The sequence below is a fragment of the Octopus bimaculoides genome, chromosome 7, assembly GCF_046866305.1.
Source record: "Octopus bimaculoides isolate indiv1 chromosome 7, ASM4686630v1, whole genome shotgun sequence".
Taxonomy (NCBI): Eukaryota; Metazoa; Mollusca; class Cephalopoda; order Octopoda; family Octopodidae; genus Octopus; species Octopus bimaculoides.
The window spans coordinates 79,187,262-79,198,660 of NC_142934.1; the positions used below are offsets into that span (position 1 = coordinate 79,187,262).

At 36.0% G+C, this 11,399-nt stretch overlaps 1 protein-coding gene across 3 annotated transcripts; it reads left to right on the top strand.

Annotated features, from left to right (window-relative positions):
* The first annotated feature begins 380 nt into the window (after window positions 1–380).
* LOC128248393 (uncharacterized) lies at window positions 381–10,749 on the top strand. 3 transcript variants are annotated; one of them, XM_089355551.1, is made up of 3 exons: window positions 381–487; window positions 2,177–2,240; window positions 8,331–10,749. In XM_089355551.1, exon 3 carries the CDS (start codon window positions 8,796–8,798, stop codon window positions 9,894–9,896), a length of 1,101 nt encoding a protein of 366 aa, XP_089211677.1. In that variant the 5' UTR covers window positions 381–487; window positions 2,177–2,240; window positions 8,331–8,795; the 3' UTR covers window positions 9,897–10,749. The 3 variants fall into 3 exon arrangements, with proteins under 3 accessions (XP_089211677.1, XP_089211678.1, XP_052825727.2); XM_089355552.1 differs by having other exon boundaries at window positions 393–453; XM_052969767.2 differs by lacking the exon at window positions 381–487 and having other exon boundaries at window positions 1,751–2,240.
* Window positions 10,750–11,399: the final 650 nt, after the last annotated feature.

An 11,399-nucleotide genomic window follows, 5' to 3' on the forward strand; every position in this document is an offset into this window, starting at 1 on the left:
ATATATGTATGTATGTGTGTGTGTATGTATATACATATGTATGTATATGTATGTGTATATATATATATATATATGTATGTATATGTATGTGTATATATATATATATATATATGTATATGTATGTATATGTACATATATGTATGTTTATGTGTGTATATATGTGTGTATGCATATGTGTGTGTGTATGGTGGTTTGTATATGTATAGATTTTTTAATTAAAAAATTTTTTTTTATGTATATATAATTTTATAATATATTTTAATGAGGTGTTTTTTAAACATATTTTTATATTTATATATATATATGTGTGTGTGTGGATGTATGTGTGTGTGTGTGTATGTATGTGTTTATGACTTGTGATCTTTGCTTCTTTGTGTATCCATATATATACATGTGAGAGTGCACGTGTGTGCGTGCATGAACGTGTGTGCGCGTATGCACGTGCGTGCGTGTGTGCACGGGCGCATTCGCGGATGCCTGTATGTAGGTAATAGCGTTCTTTTTGCTAAAACTTTAAAAATTTTGTTCGTTTTTTGTAATTGTGAAATTTTTTTCGCCATGAACGGTTTGTGTTTTTAAACGGAATGTATTTTTTCTGATGTTATATCTGTTCCTGAATGATGTGTAAAGAAATTTTGATTTAAGCATCTTAATGAATTCTTTATACTGAAATATATATTGAAGAAGATAAATATGTTCTTTTGAATGTATACGTTTTTGCGTCGTAACTCCTTTATTATTATTAATATAACCAAAAGGATCGATTCTTGAAGAGTCTGCATATCTTCACTGTCGTTTTTTTCTGCTATTTTGGTGATGATTTTTTAAGTTAGCTTACCAATTATTTTTGTTGGTAGTTAATTTATAATATATTGTTATATATATATATATATATATATATATATATATATATATATATATATATATATATATATCAAATTAAGCAACAAGGATATCCAGAGGTAATGCAGTATGATCGTTGCTTATTTTGATTTTAATCACCTTACTTTGAAATTGTATGGATAATTCTGTACTAAATTCTGGTCCCTAAACTTAAGTACCACATTCAACTGAATCTAAATTTTTGCTATATATATATATATATATATATATATATATATATATATATATATATATATATATATATATATATATATTATAATGTACCGATCCGTGAAGAAAATTCAAGAAAAAATGTACTTCGTCTGGTGAATGGATCGACGAAATGTAGTCTTTGGTTGAAGGAGAGGAAATCCTGTTTAGATCTAAGATTCCTATACAGGTCAGAAGTTTTCAGTGTTTGCATAGATATGTATAAATATATTCTGAAGAATTGGAAAATTCCGCCTATTCCTGACTAACTTGATACCTTTCCAGCCTTATCATTTAAGGTCTAAAAGGAGGATAGCTCTTTTACCATTTTAACTCTTACTTTTTATCTTTGACATTTTAATTTCTGTTTTTCGTTTTCCGTTGTTTCCTGTCTGCATTTTCTATATGCTGCCTTCTCAGTTTATTTCGTATTTCTGCTATAATTTGTTTACTTCGTAATATGTAGTTTGCGCCTTAAGAAAATGTTATATTTCTCCCAACATATGAAACTATTAATAGCATGTAATGTGACCTTAAATAAATAAATAATATATATAATGTGACCTTAAATAAATAATATATATATACACATATATTGTATAAGTATGAGAGTATTTTATTCATTCCTTATGTCACTTCCCTTTCCATTCTTCCGGTCGTTACCTCCTGACATATTAAGTAAATAGGTAAACCGTCTTTTTGAATCTTAAACGGAAAGTGCGAAGATTTATTTCTTACCATTATTAGCCAAAATCTACTGATTGTCTGTCAGTTAGAGTCAGCCTAACTAACCAGTAGATCAATTCTACAACACATCACATATTTATTCCAACCGAAACCAAGCATAATATTTATGGTAAAAGATGATTTCTCCGTCGAAGAATCGCAGGGAATTTATTTTTCTTCGAAGCTGATGATTTATTCTGCCGATCGCTATAAAAAAAAAGAACAACAACTTATTGTTTATTTTGCAGTTCAGACATAAGCATTAATGTAAGCATAGACTTGTGTAAAATGTCTTGGACAAATGGTAAATATATTAACGTTGTTTCTTTCATGGTTCTGTCTTTGGAAACATTCAAAGAGTAGGAAGTTGTGTTGAGACTGACCGATCATCTTATGTATTCACATTCGGACTACATTAATATGTAAGTATAAAATATATTGAATTAACATTTTTTATATATTACACTAAATTCCGATATAATCGTAATCTATACCACATGAAAGGTATTTGTACAGGGTGTCCACAAGGTCTGGGTACATGGAGTAAATAAAATCATAACATAAACAATTAAATATAAGAAACAGTAATTTCTTATCCCCATGTACCCAGACTTTGTGGACACTCTGTAGAAAATTATGAAAGTTATGATGAAACAAAGTCGACGTAGGGGAGCTCTCTTGTGTAGGTATACTTTATATTGTTATTAATTCTGTATGTTACCTGAAAATACAGGTGTATTAATGTAACACACACACATCGTATATTTGTTAATTAATTATGTGTATTTTGAAATGCAGAATGGTGTCATTTGGTTGCTATTTTTAGAATGTCTGTTACCTTAGCTGACACCTTTGTGTTTTTATTTTAAGAATAAGTGAAATGAACTCCAAAGACTTCTATCCCAATATTTTTCTTTCATTGTATATAGATACCAGGGGTGTTTGAGTGTTCTTAGACATGAACAAAATTTACACGTTTTGATAAATGTTAAAAAAAATATAAATTTATAGGCAGCCTTCGATTGTGTTTCTAGCCAAAACGGTTTTCAGCCCAATATGCAAATACTGGCTTTATCTGCGCCGGGTTCTGCATTTAGAAACGAATGGTCCAGATGGAGGATATGTAAACGGAACCCTTCCTCCCTTAAATTTTTTTTTTACGGAATCCGTAACAAAAAAAAAAAAATCAAGTGGGGGAAGGGTTCCGTTTACACATCTTCCATCTGGACCATTAAGTGTATCTAATTTGGTAATTGCTGGAATATCTAACGTAAAGTATGTAGATTTGCATTCCAGTAACTTGAAAATTAGACAGAAGCAAAACGGATATTTTTTAATATTATCCATTTGTCGACATAATTAAAGTTGCAGTGCCCCACGACTTGTCCTTTAAGAAAGTTATGAGAAAAGGTGGGGGCGGGCGGCAAACTCTCTTTGTAAATATCTCATCGAAAAGGGAGGGAAATGTATTTAAAGAAGTAAATTAATAAAACTACAGATATTTAATCAGATATCATCCTACAAAAGTATAGTTTAATAGTAATAATAATTTTTGATAGACACTGCTATCGAAGCTTCTATTTACTGCTGCTAGAAATAGTCTTGTGGGTCGTCTCCATCTTAGTTTAGAGTCTTTGAATGTTCCGCCCTGTATATTCTGTAGTCAAGACTTGGAATTAAGAGGAAATTTCAGACTTTATGGTCTGGAATATAATTTCCAAAAACAAATAGTCGACAGTCGGATTCATTTTGTTTGTTTACGCTTAATAATCAATAAAATTTAGAGCAGTTTATGTTACGTATTACTGCTGGGAGGGTGGAGGCGCAATGGCCCAGTGGTAAGGGCAGCGAACTCGCGGTTTCGATTCTCAGACCTGGCATTGTGAGTGTTTATTGAGCGAAAAACATCTAAAGCTCCACGAGGCTCCGGCAGGGGATGGTGGCGACCCCTGCTATACTCTTCCACCACAACTTTCTCTCACTCTTACTTCCTGTTTCTGTTGTACCTGTAATTCAAAGGTTCAGCCTTGTCACACTGTGTCACGCTGAATATCCCCGAAAACTACGTTAAGGGTACACGTGTCTGTGGAGTGCTCAGCCACTTGCGCGTTTATTCCACGAGCAGGCTGTTCCGTTGAACGGATCAACTGGAACCCTCGACAACAACAATATTACTGGGAGGGTTCGATTAGTTTAGGAAGCTAAATAAGATTGTCACAGTGTTCTGATTTTGTATCTGCCCATGACTCATGCTTTTAGTGTAGGAGTATAAACCAAAATAAATTGGGCTGTCAAATGTTTGTTTAGAAAAAGAATTTTCTATTTTAGACCACACTCCAAGAAGTAAGGTGGAGAGGTTGTTCCACTAGGCTCCTCACAGGCAAAGAACACAGGTACAAGATTTTCTGGGCAGGAAACACAGACGGGGTCGGGGGCGTGGGTATACTTCTTGCAGAGAAATGGGTGGATAAGGTAATCGAGGTGGTTAGAGTATGCGATAGAATACTTAAGATTAGATTAGTCCTACACCATGGTTTAGCAACCGTTATCTCGGCCTATGCCCTTCAACCCGGGCTACCCGACGGACAGAAAGACCAATTTTATGACACCCTTCTGCAGACTACCTCATCGACGAATGACAGGGACCTTCTCTTTGTGGCTGGTGACTTCAATGGACATGTTGGACAACATTCAGGGGGCTTGTATGGCGTACATGGAGGCTATGGTTTTGGTTCCCGCAATGAGGAGGGAACCAGGCTGCTGGAGTTCTGTGATGCAAATGACCTTATGGTTTGCAATACTAACTTCAGGAAACCTGCCAGTCACCTAGTCACCTACCATTCTGGCAGGCACACAAGCCAAATTGACTACATCCTCGCCAGGAAAAGGGAAAGACGGCTGCTTAGAAATGCCAAAACATTCCCAGGCAAAGAATGTACCCCACAACATAGACTAGTAGTTAGTCACTTTAGGATCAGAGCTAAGTGGCTGTCCAGAAGACGACCAGCTTGGAGGAGAAGGGTTTGGAAGCAAAAAGATCCTGCGAATGGACAGAGATTTAGAGACTTATTACTCGAAGCCTTCGACGAAATAGAGGGGGATGTAGCTTCACACAATGTAGAGGACAACTGGACGTTTCTACGGGACAACCTGCTAAGGGCCACCGATGAGATCTGTGGTTGGTGCAAGGTCCCTTCTCGACCCAAAATAATGTGGTGGTGGAACAAGGAAGTAGAGAGGGCTATTAGACAAAAGAAACAGGCTTGGAAGGACTGGAAGAACGGTGGTAGCAGGGAAGCTAGGCGACAGGTTTATTTAGCCAGAGGGGAGGCAGATAAGAAAAGATTTGCCAATGTTCTGCGCCGTGAGGACCAAAGACTTGAGGTGTTTCGTGTTGCAAGACAGTGTAGGAGAGAGAATAGTGATGTAGTAGGAGAGAAATGTGTTCGCATGGATGATGGTACGCTTGCTCTAAATGAGGCTGCAAAGAAAGAGGTCTGGAGATGCCACTACGATAGATTGCTTAAAAAGAGAATGAATGGGAGAAAAAGAGTCTGCCGTATGTCGACCCAACAGAGGGACCAGCTATCCGAGTTGACAGTATTATGGTAGATAAAGCAATTAAGAGTATGAAAACAGGGAAAGCCCCCGGCCCATCAGGAATCACTGCAGAGATGCTAAAAATATCTGGCAGTGTCGGCTATAGCCTAGTCACCCGTATTGTTAACCAGGTGATACATAAAGGAGTCATACCCAATGACTGGTGTAGCAGCACCATAGTCAACTGCTACAAAGGTAAAGGTGACGCTTTAGATACAAATAATTACAGAGGTATCAAGCTTTTAGATCAGGTAATGAAAGTCACGGAGAGGGTCATAGCTCAACTGCTTAGGGAGCGAGTCAGTTTAGATGAGATACAGTTTGGGTTCGTGCCTGGGAAAAGCACCACTGATGCTATATTTCTGGTAAGACAGCTTCAGGGGAAATACCTAGCTAAGGATAAATCTCTGTTCCTGGCTTTTGTTGATATGGAGAAAGCCTTTGACAGGGTCCCCTGATCTCTCATTTGGTGGTCAATGAGGAAACTAGGGATAGAAGAATGGTTAGTGAGAGCTGTGCGAGCCATGTACAGAAACTCTGTCAGTAAGGTGAGGGTTAGCAGAGAGTACAGTGAAGAATTCCGGGTGGAGGTAGGGGTCCACCAAGGTTCTGTCCTCAGCCCCCTCCTATTTATCATAGTTCTCCAGGCTATAACAGAGGAATTCAAGACAGGATGCCCCTGGGAGCTCCTCTATGCTGATGACCTTGCACTAATTGCTGAGTCACTATCACAATTAGAGGAGAAGTTTCAGGTATGGAAGCAAGGACTAGAATCGAAGGGCCTTAGAGTCAACCTAGCTAAAACCAAAGTCCTCATAAGTAGGAAGGCAGACAAAACACAAACCCCTTCAGGTAGATGGCCCTGCTCGATCTGTAGAAAAGGAGTGGGAAGTAACTCTATAAGATGCACCCAGTGCAAGCTATGGACACATAAGAGGTGCAGCAATATCAAAGGAAGGTTAACTAGGAAGTTAGTTTTTGTTTGCAGCAGATGTTCTGGAGCTATAAATACTGGGAAAGTGCAGAAAACAACTTCTGCCACATTCCAGGGAGAAAAATTAGAAGTGGTTGATAGCTTCCGCTATCTTGGTGATCAAATTTTACAGCTGAAGATGAGATCCATTCTTTTAAGAAAATTAATAATCACCAACAGACCCACCGGCAACAGCAGATAATTCCAATGATTATTCTTTGAAATAGTTTGACACTCCAGAATTGCAATTAACTTCAAGTGGAAAATTTTAAAATGCAAAGTTTGAAGACAACTTCTTGGAATCATGTATTTCTTTCTTAGCAGTTTAGTTTAGGCTGATAAAAAGTAATACAAATCAGGACATTGTTTAATCCCTTACCCGGCAAAGATAAATTAACTTGTCTTCATCCAATTTGTCTTTTTTCAGAGTGTGATGAGTAAACTCATTCAAAACATATGATTTCAAAAGTGGCCACAGATGAGTTTATGTGTCAATTCTTGGCATTTCTCAGTTTTTATCTGTTTTTTTTTTTTTACAAATTACACCCTGATGTCAAGCTCAGAAGATGACAGTTAGTATGAACCTCCTATTAGAAGCTTGGATACATCAGATGAGAGTGCAAAATAGTATCTTCAAAATAAAATTTCAAGTAAAATATTAGAAATAGATAAAAACAAAACTTATTTCCATAATCAGCATTAAAAATACTTAAAAAAAAAGCAATAAAAAAATTTGTCTGAAAATTAAACTTTTTCTCCCAAAAATGTCACCAGGGAAGGGGTTAACTTTTCTATCTGTTTGATTATGACTGAAAGATTTATACAAGTTATTTTTGTAATTTTGTTTCTTAGTTGTCTTTATTTCATCATTTAATGTCACTTTGGATTCGATCCATCATAAAATTCCATGGCATCCCTGAAAACAACAAAGTCAAAGGAACTTTTATGTGGTTGTTTGATTTGTTAGAAATAGCAACCAAATCCCCTTCAAATCATATCTGACTGTTTTAAAAAGAAATGAACACATGAGATAACAATATGGTCCTAGATGCACCTGGCTAAATAAAAAAAAAAAAGCGATGGGCACTACTGGTATGCTTTTGATTATTGGTTAATTGCAGAAGGATTTACCTGAAGTTAAACAATACCTGAATATCTCTTGAGAAAGAGTTTTATTGGTGTAGACAAGACTGTGGTTAAGCTTGCTTTGCAAGCATGTAGCTTTGGGTTCAATTCTACTGTGTGCCACCTTGGGCAAGTATCTTCTCCTATGGCTTTGAGTTGATCAATACCTTGTGAGTGAATTTGGTAGTTGGAGACTGTGTAGAAGCCCATTGTATATGCATGTTGGTGTCTCTTCCACCGTTTAGCAAACGGTATTAGTTTGTTTACCTCCCTGAAACTTAATGGTTTGCCAGAAAAGACCAGGGGTCAGTTTAATTAAACCTGTCAAAGCAGTGCCCCAACATGGCCCCAGTTCAATGAAAGGAACCAGTAAAAGACGTTCCACCATTCTTTAGTTTAATTCATATTTTCGTTTGCAATCTGATTGAATACTTTTTGCTTGAAAATATTTTATTTCCTTATTGCCCACAAGGGGCTAAACATAGGGGGGACAAACAAGGACAGACAAAGGGATTGTCGATTACATTGACCCCAGTACATAACTGGTACTTATTTAAACAACACTGAAAGGATGAAAGGAAAATTTGACTTTGGCGGAATTTGAACTCAGAACATAATGGCAGATGAAATACTGTTAAGCATTTCACCTGGCGTGCAAACGATTCCGCCAGGTCGTTAAAACTTGATGTAAGATGTAACTTTAATTAGTTAAAAAGTAAAGCTTAGGTTTGCCGAAACATAGCAAACTTTTTCGTGTTGAATCTCTATTTTTTATGTATGTTCACTGTCTTACACTGTTTCTTTCTTATTTCAGATTATCAGATGGCATTGGCATAAATTTTCTTTGGATACATCAACAATATTTATCATCTTTTAAAGATACATCAACTCTGTTTATATGATTCTATGGATGAATTACTGTGAAATATTTCCCTGTCAACTGCAACTTAGGAGCACATTTCAGCATTCAGAATATGTACCAGATAGTTTGGTGTTCCAATTAAACATGAACAAATTTGGCATGAAGATATAACTAACTCTCTGCAAGAATTTCCATATGTGGATAAAGTTTTACTTGTTTCTTATTATTACAAGACTGGGTTCATCTTGAAATAATTATTTCAGAAATCACTGTATCCCCAAAACTTACCTTCTAAGTGATTGTTTGCACCACCTTCAGATATTGAGGAAGATCTTGAAGAATTATTTATGAAACAAATATAAAAACTAACATGTTAAAAATTATCTATATTGTGGTGAAAGAAGAAAATTATAGAAAATGAATTATGTGAGCACCAAGCTAAATATAAAACAGTCTAAAAGGATTGATTTTCGTGATGAGATACTTAAAGAAATAGGAAAAACATCATATTACTGTGATATCTGTAAAAAGTCATTCTCAAAGAAGAGTAACTTAACTAGACACAAACGTATTCATACAGGAGAGAAACCATATCACTGTGATATCTGTGATAAATCATTCTCTCAAAGTAATGTCTTAAAAATTCACCAGCGTATTCATACAGGAGAAAGGCCATATCAGTGTGATATTTGTGGTAAATCATTCTCTAGAGATAGTAATTTAGCTACTCACAAGCGTATTCACACAGGAGAGAAATTGTATCACTGCAGAAAATCATTCCCTTTAACATATCCCTTCACTTTTCACAGACGCACTTATACAGGAGAGAAGCCATATCTCTGTGATATTTGTGGTAAATCATTTTCTCAAAGTGGTGCTTTAACTGCTCACAAACATATCCACACAGGAGAGAGACCATATCAGTGTGATATCTGTGGTAAATCATTCTCCAGAGATAACCATTTAAATACTCACAAACGCGTTCATACAGGAGAGAAACCATTTCACTGTGAGATCTGTGGTAGATCATTCTCACAAGCAAACCACTTAACTACCCACATTCGTATTCATACAGGAGAAAAACCATATCAGTGTGATATCTGTGATAAATCATTCTCTGTTGCTTGTAGCTTAACTAAGCATAGGCGTATTCATACCGGTGAGAGGCCATATCAGTGTGATATCTGTGGTAAATCATTCTCTATAAATAGTCACTTAACCACTCACAAACGCATTCATACAGGAGAGAAGCCATATCACTGTGATATTTGTGGTAAATCATTCTCTGGAAGTAGCATATCAACAGCTCATAAACACCTTCATACAGGAGAGAAGCCACATTGTTGTGATATCTGTGGTAAATCATTCTCTGTGACAAGTAATTTAACTAAACACAAACGTATTCATACAGGAGAGAAACCATTTCTCTGTGATATCTGTGGTAAATCATTCTCTGAAAACGGTAGCTTAACTCGACATGAGCGCATCCATATAAGAGAGAAGCCCTATTTGTGGTAAATCATTCTCTGAAAATGTAACCAAATTAACACCAGCATAGCCAAACCAAACAGGAGAAAAGCCATATCACTAATTCCTGTGCTAAATTGTTCTCACAAAATATGGCTGTCATGTAAAAAAGACACTCTACCAGTTTGATGTACATCCTGTACTAAATCCAGAAGACAATTCGATTGGCAAAGATTCAATTATGAACCAGCTTTAATCATGAGTTCTCAAATACTCTTCTGTCATTGCTATAATGCCCTCAACTCTTCCAAATTTACAAGCTCCATACACAAGTACACTTATTTCTCATCCTATTGCGTTGTTCACTTGGATAAACACTAAACTCACTCCTTACTCTGCAGATTAGAATTCCCTATCCTGTAGAATGCCCTCTCTGCCCACGTTTATCCCTACAGAGGTCCTTGCTGATCATCAACCTAGGAGAACCTGCAATTATCATGGACCTCTCCTCCTCTTCCATTCTCTGACTGATAATAACATGAAGATAACTTATTGCAATATTTTTGATAAAAGTGCTCTTTCAGATTTTATTAACACAATGGTGTTAATCAGAGCTGAAATAAATTTAAACATTACAATCCTCACTGGGTAAAATACATTTTTTCTGTGCTATAGATGTGCAGAAAAAGGAAGGAGGCAGTCTCCTGATGGACTGTTTCATGGTTTGTTGATTGCTCCTCTGAGAAGACATACTCAGCTTCTTTCCCCAATCAGTGTATTCTCATAAATATAATGTTAACATTATTGTACAGGTATTTTGTAAACGAATGAGTCTGTTTTCTTCACACTCTGAAAGCAAATGTCATTGTTGATGATAATGAAAAATAAAACAACTAAAACATGATTGAAGAGAAATTTTTATCTGTTCATAGGTTCTCAAAGTGGGCGCTACCGGCCCCTGGTGGGCGTTGGTGTTTAAGGGGGTGGTGGTGGGGACGAGAGAGAAAAAAGAAGGCAATGGATTTATAATATTATAGTATTTATAATATGAATTTATAGTATTATAGTATTATATACAAATTATATATCAAATGATTCATAGTATATATAAATTATTAAAATAGCAGACGTGCTAGCATGGAAAGCAGACGTTAAAAGATGATGATGATGATTATTTATGCATAAAAATAGGGGTGGGAGTGCTGATGATATTATGTGGCCATGATGGGGGCGGTGGCCCAGAAAGTTTAAGAACATCTGATAAAAGTTAATGTCACTAGTGTTAAGCCATGATATTACTACTGCTAAAATTAGACGAAGTGCAGCAGTTGTATTTTGTATGTGTGTATACACACATATACACATCTGAATTAAATGTGTGGATGATAAAAAAAAAGTTTAGCATTTTATTTTTTGTCACTTGATAGCTTTTGTCATTTTCATTATATGTGCAGCATTCTAGCTAGTTCTAGAAGGAGGTACATACTGTCTTCATTACCATTTAATGTCTATTTTTCCATGCTGATATGGGTTGGATAGTTTGACAGGAGCTGG